The 24,892-nt window shown below is 50.6% G+C and overlaps 1 protein-coding gene across 2 annotated transcripts in view; it reads right to left on the reverse strand.

Annotated features, from left to right (window-relative positions):
* The window catches only part of SPTB (spectrin beta, erythrocytic), a 129,250-nt gene that overhangs the window by 19,857 nt on the left and 84,501 nt on the right, over nucleotides 1–24,892 (reverse strand). For both annotated transcript variants that reach the window (XM_058739320.1, XM_058739319.1), the window contains 17 exons: nucleotides 23,862–23,979; nucleotides 23,080–23,238; nucleotides 22,043–22,345; nucleotides 21,154–21,304; nucleotides 19,682–20,552; nucleotides 18,451–18,588; nucleotides 12,254–13,010; nucleotides 11,624–11,826; nucleotides 11,421–11,511; nucleotides 9,895–10,041; nucleotides 8,391–8,654; nucleotides 7,820–8,026; nucleotides 7,106–7,195; nucleotides 3,500–3,778; nucleotides 2,907–3,037; nucleotides 1,828–2,032; nucleotides 1,196–1,570 (listed from right to left, as the gene is read on the reverse strand). In XM_058739320.1, the coding sequence (XP_058595303.1) occupies nucleotides 1,196–1,570; nucleotides 1,828–2,032; nucleotides 2,907–3,037; nucleotides 3,500–3,778; nucleotides 7,106–7,195; nucleotides 7,820–8,026; nucleotides 8,391–8,654; nucleotides 9,895–10,041; nucleotides 11,421–11,511; nucleotides 11,624–11,826; nucleotides 12,254–13,010; nucleotides 18,451–18,588; nucleotides 19,682–20,552; nucleotides 21,154–21,304; nucleotides 22,043–22,345; nucleotides 23,080–23,238; nucleotides 23,862–23,979 (4,489 nt within the window). The remainder of the gene's footprint in view (nucleotides 1–1,195; nucleotides 1,571–1,827; nucleotides 2,033–2,906; nucleotides 3,038–3,499; nucleotides 3,779–7,105; nucleotides 7,196–7,819; nucleotides 8,027–8,390; nucleotides 8,655–9,894; nucleotides 10,042–11,420; nucleotides 11,512–11,623; nucleotides 11,827–12,253; nucleotides 13,011–18,450; nucleotides 18,589–19,681; nucleotides 20,553–21,153; nucleotides 21,305–22,042; nucleotides 22,346–23,079; nucleotides 23,239–23,861; nucleotides 23,980–24,892) is intronic.

Consider the following 24,892-nt stretch of genomic DNA (forward strand, 5'->3'; position numbering starts at 1 on the left):
TTCTAAACATTTTCTTATTTATTACTTTCTTAATCTTTACAACCATCTCATGAAAGAGGTACTATTGTGATCCCTGGTTTCGAGACGAGGAAACTGAGGCACAGGGAGGCTTGGTGACTGGCCTGAGGTCATTCACAGTAGAAGAGGGGTGCAGACTGGGGGTATGCTCCTGAGTTCCTGTTCTTAACCACTCAGCATGCCGCCTCTCTGAGGAAGGGGCTGTACCGGACCCCCTGTCTGGGGCCAGTCCCAGCACAATGAAGCCTTATTCCTGAGACTTCAGCAGGCTGTGCCCACCTCAGGGGCTCTGGCATCCACAAGGCACAAGAGCCTCATGATAGACCCTATCTCCAGCTGGACAAATTCCTGGGAGGTCCTCTCTTGGGTGAACCAGGGCCCAACCTGCCTTGGCATCCCATCCCTGAACCCTGATGGGTGGGTGCAGGATTCCATAGCTAGCTTCTCTTCCAGTCTCTCTGGAAGGCTGCCGAGGCCCTGGCATTAAGATCCTTTGCTCTCACCCTTTCAATCACATCAAGTTCTGTGGAGCCCTATGGACCTTCAGAGGTGCCTTGGAGGCCTTCCAGTGATGGGAAGAGGGGGGTCTAAGCAGATCTTGGGGTCCCTCCAGCTCCCATAGAGAAAGACCAAACAGCCTGGTGGCTGAGGGCATGGTGTCTACAGCCAGACTGCCAGGATCTGAATCTTGGCTCCACTGTTGATCTATGTGTTCCCAGCCAACTTGTTCACTCTCTCTATGCCTTGCTTTCCTCATCTATAAAATGCAGATAATGTTAGAAGCTACTTCAGGGGGTGGCAATGAGGATTCAGTGCCTAAATAGATTGCTTATACCCATACTGGTGCTAGAAAAGGAACATACATATATGCTCGTTCGTAACACTGTTATACGACCAGAGAAAGAACATTTTAAGGTATGTTTTGCGTTGGGCTTTTCTGAAGATTCAGTTTGAAGAACTACTTCTGAAGCTAAGGAATGTCTGAAAGCTGCAGCTCCCTGCCTTTTTGCCCCGAGCTGTCGCCTTTCTTAGGAGGTGAAATTTCCTGGTGTCCATTCTAGAGGTTTCACCTCTAGAAGCCAGAGAGGCCTCGACGCCCCCGGGGGCCTGGTCATGGGGAAGATGTGAAAGGCAGGTCCCTGGAGCCTGCAGGTGGGCAGCAAGGGACAGAAGGCACCTGCAAGCCCAGCATCTGCAGCTCCCGCTCAAAGGCAGTGTGCACCCGGTGGAAAGACTCGGCAGTGCTGGCGTCCAGCCCCACGTCCTCGGGCAGCTCACGGTGCTTCTCATCGATGAGGCCCAGGATCTCGGCGCCCGTGTAGAAGTAGCGGTGCAGGTCATGGGAGGCGGCCAGCAGCTGCATGCGCGTGTCGATGAGCTCTAGCAGGTCCGCCCACATCTCGTTCAGCCCATCCTTCCACTCGGCGATGGTGGCCGCTTCGCTGTGGCCTGCGTCGATGAGCCGCTCGATGATGATGTTCACGTTGTCCACCCGTTCCTGCCCAATCGCCCCAGTCTCCCGGGCAAAGTCCCGGAACTTGTCCCGGAGGAGCTGGACACGGGGTAAACAGAAACGTGGTTATGGGGCTCAGGGGTGGGGTGGTGTCATCACCCCAGCTGCAGACTTTCTTGAGTGGCAGCCAGAGCACCTGGAGCCACAGTCCCACACCTGCTCAGGGCAGCCTGAGTCCACAGTGGTGTCTGCATCTCTGGGTAGCAGTGTGTGCACGTGCACGTGTGCGCCCAGAGTGACCGCTCCTGCAACTATGGCATTCGAGGAAGACAGAGAAAGCAGTTGTGAGTACTCACAGTGACATGGTCAAAGTCTTGCCCCATTTCAAGGGAAGAGGCCATCCGCTCCTTTTCCGTAATCCACTGCTCCAAGTCATCCGCCTCCCTCTTCAGCTGGAACAGGTGGTACATGTTCTCCAGCTTCCGCCTGCGTTCCTCCGCCATGTCCTTCAGCCCTGCATACTGCTTGTCCACCTGCCCCTGAAGCCGGATGATCTGTTCCCTGGAATTCAAAACAAGAAAGCACTCAGAGATGGAGGCAGAGAGCCCAGAGCAGCTAGCGCAGCGGAGCTGATGTACTCCTCCCGCCTGTGGCAGGGATACATGGGGAGGGAAGGCAGGAGAAATGACAGCAGCTTTCCCCGGGGAAGTGCTGGGGAGAAAAAAAGAACCATCCCTTAGACCAGAATGCCTCAAGGTGCCTCCCACCATTATCCATCACCCAGGGAAGCTTAGAGAGACAAAAAAGAAGCCCCTCCATATTCCTCCAAGGAGGCTGAAGGAGCAGCACTATGAGCGGGCTCCAGCGCTCAACCCCTGGGGCTCCCCTGAGAGATGCTGCGGTGGATGCTGAAACCCCACAGCGGTGTATGCCCTGTGGGCAGCCGAGGACAGGGCTGAGCCCGGGGTGGGAGGTGCAGCCTGAGGTGTGCAACCCAGTGGGCCCCCATCTGTGCAGAACCAACTAGATGGGTGTCGGTTTTCTACCTTCATGCCCACACAATGATTTTGCTGAGACACTGTGAGATCCTGAAGTATCCTCTGGACCATAAAGAGAAAAGCGAAGTTACTCTTCAGTGTCTCTTAGCATAATCTAACTCTACGAAAGATTAGGTCTCTTGGTTCACCAAGAGGGGAGTTTTGCTATTGCATTTTCTGATCTTTTTGCAAATCAGGCTTTAGTTGGCCCGGTTTGAAGTTACTCACACAAAACCGAAACCTGAAATGGAATTGGGCCAATCAGCAGTTTTCTCAAACCCACAGTTTCCATGAAAACTGTTGCTATTTTCCCCAAAACTGTTGCTATTTTCCCACTTGGACCCGCAGGGATCCCGGTTGGTGGGGCCCCGGCCAAGTCGCTCTTGGTGCACACGCACCCCTCAGGGTGGCCTGCAGACAGCAGGCTCTGGGCCCTGGAGGCCAGCTGCTTGATGTTCCTCCCGTACTCCTCCACCGTGTGTTGCTGCCTCAGATGCCGCTTCAGCATCACGATGGCGCCCTCTTCATCCTAGGAGGCAGAGGCTGTCAGGGCACCTGCTCAGGGAGGTGCTCGAGACTGGGGAGGGGAGGGGGGGTAGCCAGGCTCACGGGACCCCCCCCCCACCCCCCCCCCCCAAAGAAAACTGTGCATGATTCCTTCCTGTGATTCCTTTCCCACGACATCCTACCTTCCTCTTGGTTCTTTTCTGACTCCTACCCTCCCAGGCCCAGCTCCACCCTTCTGACCCCAGGAGAACTTCCTTAGAGATCCCACACACCTCATCTCCCATCCCTCCCGTGGCAGTCCATCAGTACAGAATCCATGGCATGAGAAAGGTGAGGAAATCTTGGGTTAGGTCAAATCTAAGTTGGCAGACAGGGCACCTGACTGCAGTGTGTATGCTGTAGCGGGTATCCTCACACACCCAGAGGTACCAGGTGTGACTGCCCCCCACTGCCTCAGCCTGACCCCCCCCCAGCCCGGGCCGACCTTCGGGGTCTCGTCGGAGATGATGTAGAGTTCCTGCTCACTGATCCAGGCCTCGGCCTCGCCTGCGTCCAGGTAGTACTGCTGTGCCTCGCTGGCGTCCCGCAGGCGCTGCAGCCTCCCGGCTGCTGCCTCCCGCAGGGTGTCCCACAAGCCCTGCAGGCACCCTAAGCGCTCCTCGATGTCCTGGCAGTCGACCTCCGCCACCTCCACCAGCCGCTGCCCTCTCTGCAGCACGTCCTCCACCCGTGGCGCATGGCCCAGGATCTCATTCTGCAGGGTCTGTGGGCGGAGGGGAAGGGCTCAGAGGCGGGGCTCTCCCGCCACAAAGGGGGGTCAGGCTTGCACTCTGGCACCTTCGCGGGCGGGCTCCTGCACGGAAAAGCTAGTGCCGAGCAGGTGGTGGCCGTAAAAACTGCCCCTGACCACGTGCCAGGCGCGGCGCTAGGCACCACCCAGCACCCTCCGCCCGCCGTCAGAGAGGAGCACGGAGGGCAGTGAGGAGCCGCTAGGTGACATGTGGGCAAAGAGTGGCAGCGCGGCATTTGAACGTGGCCCTCTCTGCTCCCTGTGCTTCCTGTGTCTCAGCAGAGCTTGCTTCTTAGCTGTACTTATTGGAGGAAAGGAAAATAATTTTTAAATGGCCTTGATATCTTATTTTAGCATCTCTGGCTCCATGTACAACAGTTGACAGTTATTCCTTGTTCAGATTTTAGGATTTGGGCTCCCCGCCTCCCCATTTCCATGCCTCAAATCTTTTGTGAACTTTGTATTATTTCCTGTTTAAGCATTTAGCCACCAAAATAGCATTCTCCTCTCACTCTGGTGTCTAGGTCACCTTTTTCCTCAGGGGGCCATGACCCACGTGGGACTTCCTTTCTGGGTCCTGGAGCCCCAAGCCTACTTGTTTCTTGTGTGTGGGCTCTTGGCTCCTTACACCTCCTCTCCTCCCTTTGTACAATTTGCCTGTGGCCTTTAAAACCACCCGGAGGGCGGGGGCAAGAGCTGTACACACAAGTAGTGCAGTGACTGTCAGCATTTAAAATCTACAGACCCAGCACTATCCACAAGTCACCCAGCTTGCTGAAATGCCTTTTTACCCTTTCGACCCGAAATCTCAATTCTGACAATTTTTTGTGGTCTAATTGAATTCAAACAACCCATGGTGTCAGCTCCGTGTGCCTCTTTACTATTCCTGAGATCTTACGACCTCTGCAAGGGATCCTACAAGGTATTTCGCTCCCTCTTTTTAAGCAATTCCTTTATTGGCTCCCATGCAGTGTGCTCACTTATGATGTATTCTTCGTACCTCACGTGACCAACATGTATTTATTATTTCCTGGGTACAAGGCCTTGTTCTAGGTTCTAGGGACAGCCTGGGAACAAGATAAATAAAACCCCTGCCCTCATAAAGCTTACGCTGTTGTAGAGGGAATAGAAGGTGAGCATGCAAATAAGTGAATAAATGTGGACAATGGGTACCATGAGGAAAATACTGCAATGAGATGAAGAATGTCTACTGATGCGTGCTGACGGCTACCTGAGCTCGGGGTGTCAGAAAGGGCCTTCCTGAGGAGATGGCATGAGTTACGAGAAGGAGGCAACCTCACAAAGACTTGGGGCGTGAGTGTTGCCGGCAAGACGGAAGAGTGAGCATGAAGTCCCTGGGGTGGAAGCAAGGCCTGCACTATCTGTAGGCCAGAGACAGGGCCAGGAAAGCTACAATACTGTGATGAGGAGGGCCAAAGTGATGAGAGGTGACTTTAGAGGAAGGCAGGGGCCAGATCAGGTGGGACAGTGGTTCTTAACCCTGGTTGCACATTGAATAATCTGGGAAGACATACAGAGTCAGGGCCCTATCCCCAGAGACCTTAATTAATTTATCTGACACAGGAACTGGGCATTCTTAGGTTTCAAATTTCCCTCAGGTGATTCTCATGTGCAGCCAAAGTTGAGAACCATTCATACCTTGCAGGATTTGTTCTAGTTGCAATGGACAGCCATTAGAGCAGTGGTTCTCAAGGTGGGATCCCAGACCCATGGCATCATTATCACCCAGGATCTTGATAGATATGCAAATTATGAGGCTCTACTCCCAGAGTCTGAATCAGTAGACCTGAGGTGGATCCCAGTCAACTGTGTTTTAACAAGCCCTCTAGGGGAGTCTGATGCACACTGAACTTTGAGAACCACTGCAATACAGGGAGTGATGAAAGGAGATTTAAACCTTAGCTAGTCTAGTCTAAAGTCGTCTTTACTAGGGCAGCCATGATCTCCCAGGAGACTACCTTTCCCTTCTTGATTAGGGGAACCCCATCCATATTTGTCTTGCTCTTTTCCTGAAATAGCAACCTTCATCCAGGGGAGTTCAGAGTCTTTTGGCAATAACACCAAGGTTAGACAGAGTCAAAATCTTTAGTGTTGCAGGGCGTGATGTTGGCTCATTTTACAGTTGAGGAAACTGAGGCCCCAAGAATACACTCTTCTGTCAGTGTCTTTCTTTTAAATGGAGGTTGTGACGTTAATTGAATCTCCACCTACTACTTTCTGGCCCAAGTCCCTCCCTGTGCCCACTGGAGGCTTTATGACTAGGTTGTGTCAACTGGAAGCAAAGGGTCTGAGAGTTTGAATATAAATCAGACCCCTGCACAGCAGCTGGGCTCTGTGAGCAGATGTCAGCTGCTATTGTTTTGAGGAAGTACTATCTGTCCTGACCTTTCTTCCCCAAGGAGCTGCAATACTGACTGGCATTCTGGGACACACTGCTCTTCTCTGGGGTAAGTTCCCAGGCTCTCATTGCTCTTGGCTGTGGCTGCCCCCACTCCCTGACCCAGAGAGGAGACCGGGCAGCAGGGGCAACTCTCTGCCCAAGAGTAGGGTCTGTGGCCAGCCCATCTGGACACAGAGACACCCTGAGCCCATGCAGCTGTATCTTCTTCGAAGATACAAGAGCATGCTTGTATTCCTGATATAGGAGGAAATATGGCATCTGCTCACTTCCAGGAGTCTCACCAGGGCCACAGAAGTAACTAGGGTCATCAGGCTTAAGAAAGAGCAGAACAGCAAGTGGATGTTGTTCCAAAGGTTCAGATACCAAGTTTAGTGGCTTCCTAATGGGGCTTGAGCCCCACAAATATTCTCATGTGTTGGGAGAAATGGGTCCTACTTACCCTGAGGGCCAGGCTCAGCCCTGGAAGAGGGGCAAGTCATTATTGAGAAAGAAATCAGGAGCTATGGGCTTCCTTTCAGGGAGGCCATGGGATACAGAAGCCGTAAAGCACAATAAACCCTGGGCCAGGGCTTCTGGGTCCTGCACTCATGTATGCTCTGATGGGTCTAAATGCCCCCAAATCCTTAAACATCTGGACATCCCCTGACCAGCCCGGCTCTGCTATGGACTTCCCAGAATTCTCTCTGCCATCACCAAAGCTTCTCTTTTTATGGGGTCTGTGAGCCTCATCGCTACCAACGAGAATAATAATCTGCTGTTGCTGGCTTTCTGCATGTCAAGGCTGGGAGTTCCTCCCTGGGAAGGGCAGGGGCAGGGAGGAGGTGGTGGGGGGTGGGGGGTGGGGGTGGGGGACACTAACCAGGTGAAGCAGGACTCACCTGATTCTTCTTCATGAACAGCTGTACAGTTTGCAGATTCGTGCCATAGTCAGCTGACTGGGCCAGAGGCAGCCTCTCTTCCACCCACAGCTGTAGAGACCAGAAGGCAGGGGCAGCTGATGATGGTCATGGTCAACTTTTCCCCACACATGCACCTGGGTCAGACAGAGCTCTTTCCTGCTGTGTCTTCCCGGTTCTTCCCAATGCCCCATGAGGATTTTGCCCCCATTTTATAGATGGGGACAATTTGATATTATGAGGTTCCAAATGACTTGCTCCTGGTCACACACGGGGCAGGTAACATAGCTGGATTTGAACGCAAGTCTGTCTGCCCCGAAGTCCAGAACTGAGTTACCATTCAAAAAGCATTGGTCGAAGGCCTGGGTGGCTCAGTCAGTTAAGCATCCAACTCTTGATCTCAGCTCAGGTCACGATCTCACGGCTTGTGGGATCGAGTCCTGCATTGGGCCCTGTGCTGACAGTTATGGAGCCTGCTTGGGATTCTCTCTCTGTCCCTTCCCCTCATGCTCTCTCTCTCAAAAATAAACATTAAAAAAAAACCTTAAAAAAAAAGCACTGGTTTTACTATCATATTTAATGCTATAATCACATTGGCTTTCTGAGATAAGGAGATGAGGGGACAAGAAATCTTGAAAAACTGCCTAGGGCTGCAGCCAGCGATCCTGCCTCTAGGGGGGGTCTGTACCCACTCACCGTCTCATCCTCTAAGTCCCGGCTGATCTGCAGCTTGGCTCGGGATGACTCCAGCTGCTTCTTCCTCCTCTCCAGGGGCTCCAGGAGGTCCAGGAACCGCTTCTCAATGCTCACGTCTGTGTCTTCTGCCTCCTCTCCCAGTGAGGGCACCTGGGCAAGCAGCTCCCCCAGCTCCTCCTTCCGCACATTCACTTGGTCCTCCACACGCTGGGGCATAAGGGGACAGTGTCAGTACCAACCTTGGCACCTGGATAGCCCCTCATCCTCATCATCATCCGTATCCCATTCATCTTTAACGGCCCCACCTCCCCCAGGATGTCTCCCTGGGTGCCCCCATTCATCCTTCCTGCCTCACAAGCACCTGTCCTATACTTGTGGTGCATGCTTTTATTAACCTCGGATCCCTGTCTTCACTACAAAGGGGTAGGAGATGGGTTATGAACCAGGAGACCTTTTTGCTTGATAAAGGCAAGCCCACCTAAGAGAAACAGGAGTACTTACTTTCAGGTTGCACATTTGCTTCCTAAGATCTCCTATTCCAACACTCCCAGTCTACAACCCACTCACGTGCCTTCAGCTTAGCCAGCATCCGGTTGACACTGGTCAGGTCCTTGCCAGGGTCATCGGACCGCAGCTGGTCCTCCATGGCACTGATCCACTTGTTGAGGTCGGCGTGGGTCTGTGAGCGCAGGTAGGAGTTCCTGGCAGCTGAGAGGTGCTGGGTCCTCTCCTGTGTGGTGGCCTGAAGTTCATCCCAGAGCCGGTGCAAATCTTCCAGCCTCTGGGACACCAGAGCCAAATAATGAGGCTTCTCCTCCATCAGCTGCTTTCCTTCCTGTGGGGGAAACAGGAGGGCTCACCCTCTGAGGCCAGGCAGCCTCGGAACAGCCCTGCTCCAAGTGGTTGCCAGGGGTTAACTGAGGTCAGGGAGGCAAAGAATCTGCCTGGAACTCAGGTGAGGCTCATCTCAAAGACTGCACCCCCCCCCCCCCCCCCCCCGCCGCCCCGAGTTATTTTCAGGAGAAGGTGTGACAGGGAGGGGTATGTCTGGGGCAAAGGACTCAGGGAGATTGTAGTATGGGGAGTTGCAGACCAGGATCAACTGATGCTAAATTATTTTTTAATTAAAAAAGATTCAAGATCCATCCAGGTACAAGCAGCATGGAAAGGACTCTACCCTCTCTTGATGGTTTTCCCAGAGGCTATGCACTACTAACCTTTGTGATATGTTTTAGTTACTGAGTGTGTCTTACCTGGTTTTCACCTGAATAAATGTACCCTTTTAGGTGAGTACAGTATAATATGACATAGGCCTAGAAATAGATGTTGCTAATAATAGCCAATAGTTACTGTATGCCCAGTAAGTGCTAAGGGCTATTCTAAGTGCTTTAATGCTCACCATCCCTTGGCTAGGTATTGTTATTACCCTCATTTTTCAGATGAAGAAACTGAGGCCCAGAGAGGTTGAGGAGTTGGACAGTCTGGCTTGGAGCCTGCACCTTCAACCACCATGGCTTCTTCCTACTTTTTCCTGGACAGCCACAGTAGGGAGGAGTAAATGCAACTGATTCTCAGATCTACCACCAGCTACATTTTGACTTGGGTCCTTGGGCAAGCTTGTTATAGGGGGGACCCCTGGCTCCCCATCTATGAGGGGTTGTCCTGCCCAACCAAATAATGAGGGTCAACGGTCCCCTGAGCCACTTTACTCATCTAATATACTCCTTTGCCCTTGGGAGGGACAGTGCTGGTGTCCTGGTGAGAATAATGGAAGGCAAACAGAGATAACTGGTGTCCTGGCACTAGATGCTGAGGCACCAACTCAGGTTTTCTCACTGTCCTGGACTGTCTCTAGACTCAGGCCACCCAGAGGAGGCACCAATTCTGACCAGACCCTACAAGGCTGGATATACCAGGAGCTCTGAAGGTTTGGCTACTATTTAGAGAAGTTTTTCACTTCCAGGTTCTATACCATCCAGTAAGCTTCAGATAGTGTCTATGCCCTGAGTGAAGCTTATTCAGGTAAGCACATCTGAGCAGAGAGCCCCCCACCACTCACCATTTGCTTTACTTACTGCATCAATGCTATCTAACCATCCTTGGTGGGAAGCCAGGTCTGCCACAAAGGCCTGGTGCTTCAGCCACTTGTTTTGAAGGTTTCTCACTTCATCATAGGAGACATCCTGAGATGTTAGCAGCTTGTCATTGATCCAGAGAGTGAGCTGTGGACAGAAAGCGGGAGTCCAACAATCTCTGAGTGTACCTCTTTGGCCAGGGGCTCAGGGCAGGTCCTGATCTCCACCTCTGGCTGCAGAAGAAGGCCAAGGAGAGGAAGTAGGAATACAGCAGAGTACCACTCTCCAAAGCTCTTGGTTCCTAACTCCCAGCACAGGCAACTTAACCTGTGTTGTCTCAGGGTTAAAACATAAGCACCTGAGTGTCTTCCCTAGTAGACTGTGTGCAGTATGACTCCAGGGATATCTATGCTTCTCTCCATATTTCCAGAACCTAGGACAGGGCCTGGCCTATTACAGGAACTCAGTGAGTGTTTACTGGATGGACAGATAAATCCATCCTTTGGCAGTAGAGTGAGAAATCATTAATAAACACAGAGAAAATGTTATCTGAGGAAGAAGTCAAGGGCAGATCCTATATTTAACAATGAGGGAAGAATCGTGATAAGCATCCAATGTTTCCAAGATGTCCTGGCAGCATACTAAGCCTGGTTGGTGCCAAGGGCAGAGGTAGATGAAAACAAAGTTGTTTGGGCAGGGTGGAAAGGGGTATGAGGATGGGAGCAAAAAAAGAAGTCAGAGAAAGCACCATTCCACACAGAAGTACTGCCCATGGGGGGACTCAGGAGTGTGGCTTACACCAGGCTGAGCAAGGACCTCTGAGTCAGTTTTCCAAATGGGAGGTTTGTTGAAAATGCTGTTCTCTCTCTCTCACCCCTTAAGGTTCTGATTCATCTGGGCCTCAGTGGGGCTCAGGACTTTGCATTTAATGAGGGCCAGGACTGGCTCCATCATTTGCAGGGCCCAATGCAAAATGGAAATGCTCAAAATTATTAAGAATTTCAAGATGGCAACCACAGAGCATTAAATCAAGCATGGGGCCCTTCTAAGCACAGGTCCTGTATGAATGCACAGGTTGCATGTTCTTGAAGCTGGCCTTGACTAGGGCCCTAGGTGACTTTAATATAGATAGCCCTAGGGCCACTCTTTGAGGAACCCTGCCCTAGACTGCACAAATTAAAAGATGACTTTGTAGATTCAGGGTTAAAAAAAAAAAAAAGAAAAAAGAGAATTGTAGAACCAAAGATTCTAGAGGATGACCTATGCTATCAAATACCCAGAGTTTCCCTCATGAAATTCCAGACTCCCAACTTGGAATCCTGTGGGCTTTTTTTTTTTTTAAGTTTATTTACTTATTTTTTAGTAATCTCTACACCCAACGTGGGGCTCAAACCCATGACTCCGAGATCAAGAGCAGCACACTCCTCTGACTGAGCCAGCCTGGTGTACTCCCTGTGGACTTCCTAGGGCACTTTGATCCTAGAATGGAATCTCCTGCAAAGTGACCTGCCTTGCTGCAGCCTCACCTCTTGGCAGTTCTGGAGGAAGTTCTGGAGCTCCAAGTTGTCTCTCAGAGTTGCTGAGGCCTCCTGAGCCTTCTCCTTGTTTTTCCTGTGCCTGGAAGGGAAGCCGGATGCTGCGGTTCACAACATGGCTAAGCCTGGGAATCATGCACAACACCACCAGCCCTACCTGGCTCTGGCCTCATGACCTTGGGGGTGGAGAGTACCTGTCCTCAATCAGCTGCACCTTCTCTAGGATCTTGTCTGAGTAGAGGTTTTTGTCAGCTACCAGCTTGTTTCCAGAGTCCACAGGACTCAAGACCTTATCCTGGTTGTTCTCCATAGACATCAAGAAATCCTCAAACTTCCGGATCCCAGCCTCTGCAGCCTCTAGGGAGTCTGGGGGCTCCAAGTGAGCCAGAGTATATTCCTGTTGAAGCAAGTTTCCAGATAAGGGATGAAGACAAGCTGAGAGGGCAGTGAGGACACTTGCCAAGCAGTAGCACCATGTGCAGCCATATAGGCTACAGCATGAATGGTGACCTGCTGGAGTTGTGCAAGGAAGAGGCAACCCCAGGCTTGGCCCCCGGCACCCGAGGAACAGTGTGCCTAAAGCCACACGGAAGGGTAATGGCTCAGGGGAAAATTTACAACTCCAGCCTGTAACTGACCCAAGAAGAAGGCAAAGTTTAGGACACAGGGATGGAAAAGACACATGATAAGGAACAAAGAGGATTTCCCCCCAATTGGCCAGAGAGAGTCCCCCAAAATTTGTTCTCTGAGAACATTCACAGACTCACCAGTGCTGTTGCCCTGAGAGATAACCCCACTTCCCAATCCTGAATGCCTCCCTCTACCTGATTGCTGAGGAGGGCTTCAGCTTGCTTGGCATCTCTCTGGAACTCCTGGAAGCCAAGGCACTGGGCGAGCGAGTGGTTGCGGCTCTCCCACATCCGGCACAGGGCATCCCAGCCCGCATCCAGGCCCTCCAGCCTCTGGGCCAGAAGCAGATACTCTGGGTCCGTCTGATCACGGATCACATTCTCTCCGGATACCCTGACATGCTGGTAGCTCTCTTGGTGCCCATCAATCTCGTCCTTGATGGCCGCATGCTGCTGAAGGAGCTGCTCGGCCTCTGGGAGGGACTCGGGCATGTCCTCGGAGGCCACGGCCTTCTGGGCCATGGACAGCCAGGACTGGAAGTCATCTAGATTCTGCAGGAAGGCCTGCAGCTGGCTGGCTTCACCCAGCGAGGCTTCCTGCTCCTGGAGGGCTTCCTGCAGGTCCTTCCACAGCTGCTCCACACATGCCTGCCGCTGGCCAATGTCCATTCTCTGCTCAGGGTGAGATGCCATCAGCTGCTGCGACTCACGCTCCAGGGCACCCACGCGGGCCTGGATGGCGGCCACGTCGCGCTCCAACCCCGACAGCTTCCGCTGGATGGCAATGACGCCTGCCAGGTCCTGGCCCAGGTCCTTTGTGGACCGGACCACGTGCATCTTGTCCTCAATCCACTTGCTAGTCTCTTCACAGTCCACACAATAGTTACGCACCCGGAGGGCTGAGTTTACTGCCTCCCGCCGCTCTGACACTACTGTCTGGAATGCCAGCCACCTGCCAAGGGGGACACAGAAACCCACTTCCTTAACCCTTCGCACAGGGCATCCCTACCCAGATTCCCAGCAGAGTCTCTCTCCATAGATCTTGCACACCAAAGAAAATCATCTACCCAACAAACTGTGATGAGTAAAATTCATTTATCCAATTTTACCCAAGATAATATAGACTGCCAATCGGATATTTCCATCAGGAGGAGGCGAGATTCCAACCAGAAGTTAAGGAATGACCATGACGCTTAGTTTGGTTATGTAGTTGAATTCTGGGCAAACATATAACCTGCCCAGATTTTTTGCAATGCTGAAAATAATTAGAAACCTTACATTTATCAACTTAAAGGCAATTTCAGGACACAAGGTGCCAGTGGCCCTAAAGGAACCATACAGATGCCTAAGACCATGTTCACAGTGCCCAAGGCCTAAAAAGGTCACCTTGTTTCTTTTTTTTTTTTTTTTTTTAACGTTTATTTACTTTTGAGACAGAGAGAGACAGAGCATGAATGGGGGAGGGTCAGAGAGAGGGAGACACAGAATCTGAAACAGTCTCCAGGCTCTGAGCTGTCAGCACAGAGCCTGATGCGGGGCTTGAACTCACGGACCGCGAGATCATGACCTGAGCTGAAGTCGGCCGCTTAACCGACTAAGCCACCCAGGCGCCCCAAAGGTCACCTTGTTTCTAAAAGAAAAGAGGCCTGGGGTGCCTGGGTGGCTTGGTCAGTTGAACATCTGACTCTTGATTTCAGCTCAGGCCATGATCCCAGGGTCCATGCTGAGTCAGGCTCCATGCTGGGCATGGAGCATGCTTAAGATTCTCTCTCCCCCTCTTCCTCTCCCCTTCTCCTACACACACACACACACACACACACACACACACACACACACACACACACTCTCTCTCTCTCTCTCTCTCTCTCTCTCTCTCTCTCAAAAGAAAATAAAAGTGGCCATATGGAGGAGGAGGAAGAAGAGGAAGGGAGAAACTGGGATTATAATTGAGAAATAGATAATATAATCTTGACCTTAAGATGCACTGCCAGAATGAAAATGGGAAATACGCAAAGGTCTGGCAGATGTTCTGGAACCTGGGGTTGGTCTGCAGCCCCCAGTAAGCTTCTTCTAAAGAGCTGGGCATCAGCATGGGCCGAGGCCACCAGAGACCCTTTCCTTGGACCCAAGTTTACTCATTCTGAGTAATATGTAATAAGTAATATGGAAGCACTTAAGAGTGTGCTGAGTGCTCATTTGCTGAGCTCATCTTTCTTGAATACCCACAGGGTATAATAAGTATTATGTTAGCTGTTGGGAGAACACAGTCATAGTCAGAATGCACCATATGGAGTGTATGATTTAGAGAGAAATTAAGACAAGCTCACAAAATAACTGGTATAAAGTACTATGTACACCAAGCAGAGAGAACTAAGGACACTGTGAGGGTGATGGGGGTGATGGGGGCAGGTTTTGTGGTGGACATCAGAGTTGAATCTCAATGAGCAGCTCTCCAGCACCACCACTGTACTGATCTATCTAAGGACTGGGTCCTGAGTATCTTACTCCTCTTACTCAGAACCTGGGGGAAGGAGGCTGAGCAACTAGGCAAATGGCCTGGGGAGAGGGCAAGGTGGGTACTCCCAAGGTGTGACAACAGCTGCTAAAGAGGGGTGAGAGGTCTGCAAAGAGAAGTGGGAGATAGGCTAGGAGGAACTGGGAATACCAGGACAGAGAAGAGCAAGAGCCCAAAGATTTTGGAGTTTCTCTCCTAGACAGAGAAGTCCCTGATTCCTGGGAAATTCTCTGCCTCCATGCAAGAAGCTCTGTGGTGATTTTCTAGGCCTTTCCTGGTATGGCCTCACCACAGCCACCAGCAGAGACCACAGAGAGGATGGGTTGGGAATTAAGTCTAGTTGCTCCTGCTGCACTGTCTCTAAGATGGAAGAAGCTGACAGAACCACTCCAGTCAGCCCTGGTGAGGCCAGTCAGATGTTCAGGTTTGGTCCTGGGCCAAGATCATTAAAAAAAAAAAAAATGGAATTGGGGTGTGTAGATGGCTCAGTCCATTAAACCTCCAACTTTGGCTCAGGTCATGATCTTGCAGTTCATGGGTTTGAGCCCCACACTATGCTCTGTGCTGACAGCTCAGAGCCTGGAGTCTGCCTCAGATTCTGTGTCTTCCTCTCTGCCCCTCCCCAGCTCGCTCTCGCTTTCTCTCTCAAAAATCAACATTAAAAAAATGGAATGTATACAGCGTATGAAGGTAATCACTTATTCAGTAAGTGCTTGAATGACTCATATGGGCCAAGCCTGGCAGAAGAGATTTCAGTTGTGTCCCTGTTCACTCATTCACTAAATATTTATCATGCAACTGTCATGTGCTTTTTGCCAGGCACTGTTCTAGGCTCTAGGGACATAGCAATGAACAAAGCAAAGTACTTGCTCTCATTTGAATGAGCAGAGACAGATAAGTCCATAATTCATCAAGTGGTGATAGGTACAATGAAAAAGTAAAGCAACATAATGAGATAGAGGCAGAGGGGCTGGGTAGGAAGTAGGTAGTGATGTTTTCAACTGGGTGGTCAGTGAAGGCTGTTCCAATAAGCTGAGTCTGAATAATATAAGGGAGTAAGCCGTGTGTGTGTGTGTGTGTGTGTGTGTGTGTGTGTGTGTGTATGTGGATTTTCGGGCCTTAAATACATAAGGCTTTGTTTTGACATTATTATCATGGTAAGTCCTTCTATCAAAGAATATGGCATACTTCTCTTCCTTTTCAAGTTTTGTTCGGCTTCCTTCACATTCACTTTGCATATTTCTTGTCATTTTATTCTTTACTTTTTTATTTTTTAACATTTATTCATTTTCTTAAAATAATTTTTTTGTTAATGTTTTTGTTATTTATTTTTGAGAGACAGAGACAGAGTACAAGTAGGGGAGGGGCAGAGAGAGAGGGAGACACAGAATCCGAAGCAGGCTCCAAGCTCTGAGCTTTCAGCACAGATCCCGAAGCACAGCTCAAACCCACAAACCGTGAGATCATGACCTGAGCCAAAGTCAGACACTTAACCAACTGAGCCACCCAGGCATCCTGTTACTTATTTTTTTCTAAATATAATTTATTGTCAAGTTAGCTAACATACAGAGTATACAATGTGCTCTTGGTTTTGGGAGTAGATTCCCATGATTCATAACTTGCATACAATACCCAATGCTCATTCCAACAAGTGCCCTCCTCAATACCCATCACCTATTTTCCCCTCCCCCCACCCCCTTCAACCCTCAATTTATTCTCTGTATTTAAGAGTCTCTTATGGTTTGCCTCACTCTCTGTTTGAAACTATTTTTCCCCCTTTCCCTTCCCCCTAGTCTTCTGTTAAGTTTCTCAAACTCCACATATGAGTGAAAACATAGGATATCTTTCTCTGACTTATTTCACTTAGCATAATACCCCCCAGTTCCATCCATGTTGTTACAAATGGCACGATTTCATTCTTTCTCATTGCCAAGTAGCATTCCATTGTATATATAAACCACATCTTCTTTAGCCATTCATCAGTTGATGGATATTTGGGCTTTTTCCATAATTTGGCTATTATTGACAGTGCTGTTATAAACATCGGGGTACATGTGCCCCTATGCATCAGCACTCCTGTATCCTTTGGATAAACTCCTAGTAGTGGCCAAGTGGATATTTGGAAAGAGAATATTCCAAACAAAGGAAAGCTCAACTATATGCTTGGTGCTCAAAGCACTGTGGGCAGTAAAGATACTGCTCTTCATTTGCTTCTAGTCTAGCAGGAAAGTTCTTCAGGATAAAAGTAATTATAATGGACGGTAGACTATAAAGCTCTGAACCAGTACAAAGGAGGGAAAGAACGGTTTTCATCTTGGACACTGGGAAAAAGAAGCACCTGAACTTGTCTAAAGGATGGGCCTGATTTGGAATGTAGAGTTGGACGAGAATGCTCTCTGGTAGGGAGAATGGCAGTGGCATGGGGGTAGGCTGTGGGCAGAGGTGAAGAATCACAGTTGTTTAAAAAATACATATTTGAAGAGCTATCACGTGAAAGAAGACTCATAATAAGTTTTTATTTCTCTAAAGGGCAGGGCCAGAACCAAGGTCTACAAATTTCAAGGAAGGAGATTTCCATTCACTAGGAGGTCAGACCTTCTAACCAAGGGAGTTGCCTCCAAATGGGGTGGGCTGCATGGTGAAGGGGTGAGCTACCCACCCCCGTAAGTGTCTGTACAAGAACAGCGGTCTGGAGTAGTCAGCCAGATTAGATGACTTCGCAGGTACGTTTAAACTCTCAGATTTAACGAGAAAACCATTTTACCATTTCACGCCTCAGGTTTTCTCTCACCTAAGGATGGCAAGTGCCTTGACGTATTTCACTTAGGATGGCTCACAGCCTCAGGATTTATGAAGATCATTCTCATGAAGGCAACAGATACATAACTGACAAGTTCTTCCTGTCTTACACGCACACACACACACTTGTACACACACTCACACACACACCCTCATTATGTCCAAGCCTAAAGAAGATCAAAAAGTCATCTTCCTCCTCTGCACAAACTTCACATTACAGAGGAATCTCCTGACCGCAGTCTCTGTCATTAGATGCTGAGATAATCGGTCCTGTTCTAGTGACTCTGAAGTATCCCTGTCACCCTCCGCCTCCCACTGGGCCCCCACCAGAGTCTCTATTAGGCTGAGCCCCCCCCCTTTTTTTTTTTTTTTTTTTTTTTAGTACAACGGGGTCTTACCTAACTCCACCTCCCAGATTGCTTCAGGCAGAGCAAAGCCCCGACATAAGTGTGGGGAAAGGAACTGGGGCAACAGGGAGGTGGTAAACATGTGGTATTGTGTGTGCAGAGCCCAAGGTAACAAAGGGGAACACAGGCGTGTGCTATCCTCAGAGATCCTTGAGGAACTCATGGCAATTATGCCTTGGACAGAAAGCACCCCCTCTCTAAAGGTTCCTTAGGGGCTGTTTTTTGTTCCAGCCACAAAGTGTGCTCAAGGCTTCCTGCTAATTCTCCTGCTCATTCAAGCCAGCCTCATTATCGATGCTGCATTTTGGCACAGGCAGGAGCTCTCTTTTATGGACAGTACTTAAGAGCTCTCAGAAAGCAATTTTTCCTGCCTACGAATGTCTGGGGAAATGTGGCATGAGTGCCTTATGGCCTGATTCTAACTACAAGTGCGCTCAGAACGTTTCCTCCATCACACAGGATAAACCCTACCCTGTGTGGTGAGTGCAGCGCTGTCCACCCCTTGTTGCTACAGTCCATGGTCAGAAGGAGACTGACTGAGAAAGACAGGAGCTCTGAGGGTACAAACCCAACAGTGCCTAGCAGGAATCCTGACTTTGGGGCCATACCCCAAGGGTGTGTCAGTGGCCCAGAGAAGATGCCCTCGGCCCCCAGTCCTACCCACACCCCACCTGCTGTTCAGGTGGTCCTGGTACCGCTTCACTTCCCCACTGCGGGGGTGGCTGCTGTCTACCAGGCTGTTGGCAGCAAGGTTCACACCGTCAATCTGTATCATCAACGTCTTCATCTCCTGGTCCAGGATGTCAAACCTGATAGGGACAGAGAAGATGAGGACTGGGGAGGCAGCCTGGGCACTTGGCCTACTGCCCTGTCTCTGGAACCTGGAACTCTCACTTTCTCCTTCCATCTCCTAAATACATGTGACCGGGTAAGGGGGCAGAAAGGAAAAAGTAATGCTGACAGACTCTATTTTCTGATTCATGGGTCCAATTTCATAGTTTGGCATTTCTTGGACCAGGCTAGTAAACAGCTGGTTGTTTACCACATAGGCCATTGGCTCAATGGAGAGGCAGAGGGGAAAGAAGAGGTGTGTATGTTGGGGTGGGGGTGGGGTTGATCACCTCAAAGAACACCTGCCGTGTCTTCACTGCCACAGCTGCTACTCTTTGGCCCTAATTCCACTGGCCTTGATACCTTGACCTGAAGGATACCCTCCCCAGCCAGGTGCTCTGTCCCCGGGTAGGAGAAGGGGGAGCCTCTGGGGACAGGGTGTAGTTATGCAAGCTGACCCTTCTGGGATAAGAGACCAGGTCTCTCCAGAACCCTGGGCCCACCCCAGCACACTCTAGGGAGTGACCTCTCCTCCTCAACTCTTTAGTTCTATACTTAAGACACTTGGAGTGCCGTCCAGACTGGGGGCATGCTCCCCCATGCCCGAGCGTGGATAGAATCAGAATACTGGACAGGAGAGTGGCCTTACAGACCAGTGGTTTGCAAACTGGTCCCTGTGGCCATTTGGGGCTCTGTGGCTTAGTGATTGCCATAGAGAGCTAGAGGTGGTGAGGCTCCAACTTCTCACCTCCCCCTTAACCAAACAGTTCTACTTTCCTCTGTGTTATATGTCAGAGGTTCTATATACAATTCATTTGAACAAAGACTGCTGTGGCCGAAAAGTAATTGAATAACTGGACTAGAAAGATCTCCTGTGTTTTATTTTAAGGAAGGCCCCAGGGGGCAAAGTACCCAAAGCCACAGAGCCTGATTAAAACCCATGACTCTGGTGCATGGCCTGAGCAATTAAGGGTATCCCATCCCCTCTCAGAGCTCTCCTGATCTAGAGGTTGTTCCTACAGTGCAGGGCCATAGTGCAGGGAGCTGAGGGAGAGAAAGCCAGGCTCTGACCTGTGCTGTGCGACCTCCAGGTCCTCCAGTGTGTCTGGGATTTCCATCTGGGCCAGCCACTTTTCCTTCTCACCCATCCACAGCTCACAGGCATCTGTCTCCCCAAACACCGTATACAGGTCCAGGGCATCCTGCAGCCTCTGCCGACGCAGGTCTGCCTGGGCCACCACCTGCTGGTAGAGCTCCCGAAGGGCCTGCAGCCGGTTGGTCACATCTGGGGAATCCCGAAACTCTTGAGGGAAGTCCTGGGCCTGCTGTTCCAGATGTTCCATCACCCCGCGGCTCTCCTCCAGCTCCTCCAGGAAGTCCTTATGCTTCTTCCCCAGGGCCCGTGTGGCCCCCTCATCCTGTCCCACGTCTTCACCTGAGAGCAGCCGGTGTGCATCTTGCAGCCAGGCCTTTAGGTCGTCAGCATCACCCTGGAACTGGAAGAAGTTCTCAGCATCCTGGAGGTTCTTCTTGCGAAATGCAGCCAGCTCCTTCAGCTGGTCCCACTGTGCAGACACCTCCTTGATTCGGGCCTCAATCTGTGGGTGCCCAAATTGCTTACGTGCGACCATGCCCTCTGCCTCCTGGAAGATCTGCTCCAGGTGGGTGTCCAGCCCTCGGAGCTCATCCTCAAAGGCCTTGTGCTTGCGCTGAAGGATGAGCACACTCGTCAGGTCTTTGCCATAGTCCAGGGAAGAGTAGATCTGCTCCTTCTCCTTGATCCAGCTCTCGGCCTCATCCATCTCCCAGAAGAACTTCCAGAGCCGTTTGGACTGCTCCAACTGGGCCTTCCGTCCAGCTGCCATGTTGCTCAGCTCCTCAAAGCACTGCTCCAGGTGGCTGATACGGTCCTGGATAACCTGGGGGTCACAAGGCTGGTATCCTGGGAGGAATGAAAGAAGGGAAGGCAAAAGAGGTAAGGGTTTTGTTTGTGGGCAAGCCTTGGATCAGTTGCCAGGCTAGAACCACACAATCTAGAACCTGCCATCTCACTGGGGCTTTGGAATTGGACACAGAGTTCCCAGTTGCTCAGAGGACAGGCCAAGTTCTTTATAATTAGTTCCCATTAACAATTCAGGAATAAGGTGGGTCGGCTCTTGGTAGAAACGCGTAACACGAAATTCTTTTTTAAAAGGCCCAGGCACAGATTTCAAGATGATTCTTCAAGGAGGCATCAGGACCTTTAAGACCCAAAGCTATAATTCTAAATGGTCTCTGCTGTATCTTGAACTAGCAGAGTGAATGGAAGGCAGATGATGCCTTATTGGTGCTTAGGAACACCTTCTGATTCTAGATTACTGAAGCAGTTGCCTGCTGTCTGGAGAATTTTGCTCTCCTTCAAGCTTCTCTTTTGCACCTTAGTTGATGAAAGAAGCAGAATTCTAAAGCTGGAGGATTTATCCAAGTTGAGGTGCTAGAACGCTGGGCCAGAGCATAGGGCTCTGGCTTCAGAGATCTCAACAGGGAGACATCCGTGGCCTCACCTTTCCCCTCAGTGAACTGCAGGGTGGCAGCAGTGATGGCCTTCACTTTGTCCCCTTGGATGGCGATGTCAGCTTCCATCAACTTGTGCTTCTGTAGCAAGTCCTCGACCTCCAACAAATGCTTCCCAAACTCAGCAGACAAGAGGTGAGCCTGGCAAAGAGGATAGACCGGGTAGAGGGGAAAAGGAGAGGTGAAGTCACATACCTGCTAGGAGAAGAGACCCCCTCCAAAGGAAGCATCCATGGTATGGGGGCCTGGGAGTCAGATGCAGCTGGAAGATGCTTGCTGCTCAGCATGGAAGCTATAGAGGACTTCCTAGTGGGAGTGCCTTTCAGAATCATGCATGGAACGTTTTTCAGAAGCTCAAGCCCCACACTCGATCTCCTGCATCTGTCTCAAGGTTTGGGGCCTGGGCATGTGTATTTTTAGAAAGCTCCATGGTTGGTCTGATGTGCATCCTCAGCGAGACCCACTGCAGTGGAGGGAGAGGAGAGTCAGACTTCTTGGTTGCTCCTATGCTGGGAAGTCTGGATTCTAACCAGACTCAAACTGGGATTACTTGGGGCCGCATTCTCCAAGCTCCTGATTCATGTCTATCACTTCTAGGTCCTGTAGGTTGGCACCTGTGCTACCGTAAACCCAAGATGTTTTGATCACCCAAAATACAGTGGACCTGGGTTGGTGACTTGTCTGGAGCAGAGGGAGCCAAGCAGTTGATAGGTGGATGCAGCCAGACACCATACTGCCTCAGTTTCTCCATTTTGGGCCAGGGACATGTTCGGCTGGGAGGCATCTAAGGAAGCACAGCTAACTGCAGGGCCAGTGCTGAGGTAGGGCTGGTGGGGAGGGGTGGGAGGTGGTGGGGGATGGGCAGCCTCCGGGGCCCACCTTGATCTCATCCATCCAGTCAATGCTGTGCAGCATGTCCTGGAAGAGCTTCTGCAGGGCCAGGGTTGTCTCCAGTCGCTGGCGCCGGGCCCTCAGCAGCTCCTGCAGATAGTTCCACAGGCGCAGGATGTTGTCCTTGCGGGCAGTGATGCGCTTCTGGTCGTGGTAATTCTCCTTCTCTAGCTCCTGGGCCAGGTCCTCCAGGGCCCTCACCCGCTCCTCGTAAGCAGCTGTGTCGGTCTCGATGGCTTCATGCTTCTTCTTGGCGGCCTCCACGGCTGCCAGGTCATACCCAAAGTTGTCCTGTCCCATGCGGAGGAAAGCAGGTGGCTCAGTCAGGCTCCCCTTGGCCAGTCCCCAAGCACAGAGAAATGGCGGGTCCCTTCAGAACTGTTGGATGGGAAAGCCCGTCCGAGGGGGTGCATTCTGCGGTTTTTCTCAGCCTATCTTATCAAAGCCAAGTTCCAAAGACTAAATGTCTTACAAGAGCCTTTAAAAGAAGCTCATAATTTTATTCACTGTGCCATACACGTGGGTATGCCGTGTCTAAGTGACTGACCGAGCCCTTTTGCAGCCTGCTGGCACTCACTGCCCTGTCTTCAATGGACCTGCCTGATTCTGGGCAGGAAGGAGCTGCTTCTCACTTGGAAGCCATGCAGCTGTAAACAGATGGCTCACCCCCATGCTATCTAGGGTACACGCACACTCTCCAATTCTCTCAGAATGCTGGCTTTCCCTTTCCTGGACATTTGAGTCCAAGATCTAAATGGAAAGGAACAGATGCTCTTATGGAGAATCAGCCCTGGGGTCAATTTTTGGCTAGTGAAATATGACGTGATCCTAGAGGTCAGAGTCCACGGAGAGTTCTTCCTCAAACGTGAATGCCGATTTACCCAGTCATGGGGAGCAGGGCCGCAAGGCCTGTGGAGAGGCTTATCCTACTGCCACTGATAGGCCAGCTGGGGCTCCAGCCCAGCTCACTGCTGGGGCTCTGGAAAGCTTCTGCCTCCTGCCATCCCCAGTGTGTCCCCCACTACCTGAGCCACAAGGCGCTGGTTTTCATTGAGCCACGTCTCTCTCATGGCGGCCTTTCTGTCAAAGCGCCGGGCCAACTGCTCCAGCTTCTCCTGCCGAATGAGCTCCTCCCTCAGGGCCAGCTCCCGCCGATACTCAGCTTCCTCCAGGCTTTCCCAGGCCTGTGTGAGGAACACAGGAGAACTCTTGGGGCATAGGGGAACACGTAGGTTTGAGGGTTCTGTCTCTTTCACCCGACACGGAGTGATTTCAGGAATCTAGGCAGAGCCTAGATTAAAGTTCAGTCCATCTTTTGGCTACCAAAGACTTGGGGAGCACTGGTCCTGACCTCGCAGTTCCTTCCTCCACTAAACCTGCCTTAGACTCTTGGCCTAATATAATGTTACTCGCCTCTGTGGGTGCTCAGTAAATTCTCACTGACTAAATGGCTACTTTCATTCTGTTAGGATGTCCAAGTGATGCTAAGCCTCCAAACCTCTGAAGTATCAGAAAGCATTTCCCTTCTAATTAGTTCATATTCATCCCATAGTCAGAGAAACTAAGCTATAAAACTGGCTCCAAGAATGGACTCTGGGCATCTGAACAGGGGGCTGAATTAATGGACAGTGAGTGGAGTCAGACCTCTCAGAACGAGGTTCAGAGAGCATTCCCAAACAGCCAGCATGTGCAGTCAATAACACTACAGAAAGTGGCTTGGTTTAATCCTTTCCAGTAACCATTCCCTGTGCCCTTATCAGACACTCCGGCAACCAACTGGCAACGTGTAACGAAAACACCGCCATACCCGGTTGATGTCAGACACTAGTTTCCCATCGTGAGGTGTATACACTTTCTGATTGTTGGCTCTCATCCGGGACTGGATGGTAAACAGTAGGACTTCCAGATTACCCTTCTCCTGAAACCTGTTGAGAAAACAGAGGGAGGGAAATTAGTGTCGAGGTCCCCATATTTTCTGCTGAAGTCAAAATGGAACACTGGCATCTTGGAGCTGGGATAGCAAAGCATGTTTTCCTTAAAAACAAAAAGTAAAGAGGATGTGTAGGTTTACTTACCTGTTAAGAAATCTATCATACTCACTAACTGTGATCTGCTCGGGGATGAGTCTTTATAACACAAACCAGAGAAAACACAACAGCCACCACAGTGTTTGCTTATCATTTGCTTCTACAGGGGAATGGCTAACTGGAGTATTCCAATAACTCCTGCAGATACCAAGCTTTACCAATTGACACTAAAAAACCTCTTCCCTGTTCTGCAAATGATGAAGGCTTCTGACTAGCTCTTTAGTCAGCTTTTTACTGAGTAAGCCAAATAAACCTTAGAAGCCTCATTATCCATGTAAGAACATATCGTACTGAGAGCAACTTTCACTTGAGTGCTAATGAACCAGCCCTCTGGACAAGTCCTAAAGGCCAGATGCATCTGAGTGGGGAGGAAAGACTGGGCTCCAGGATGGTAATAGGTATAGGAGATGAGAACTGACAGTGGGGCGAATGTCTGGAACCGAAGGTCTGAGCTCAAGGTAACTGGGTACTTTTACATTTCCGCATGTACACAAGTATCTACCTACTTCTGCATCCTCCACGTAGCAGTCGAAGACTGGCTATAATATAAACAAGGTCCCTACCCTGAGGCAAGCCTGACAGAGCTGACCACTCAGTCACTTCAAGAGGGCTATAGCCCAGAGCACCATCTGCTCAGCCAAGAGACAGCACCCCTGTGGTGCACTGCCTGGTAGATGCACAGGGGATGTTATCTGTACTGGATTTAGGACTTTAAAAGTGGGTTAGTGTCAGGCCAGAAACCAGATGCTTG

Source organism: Neofelis nebulosa, chromosome 7 (assembly GCF_028018385.1).
Source record: "Neofelis nebulosa isolate mNeoNeb1 chromosome 7, mNeoNeb1.pri, whole genome shotgun sequence".
Lineage (NCBI taxonomy): Eukaryota > Metazoa > Chordata > Mammalia > Carnivora > Felidae > Neofelis > Neofelis nebulosa.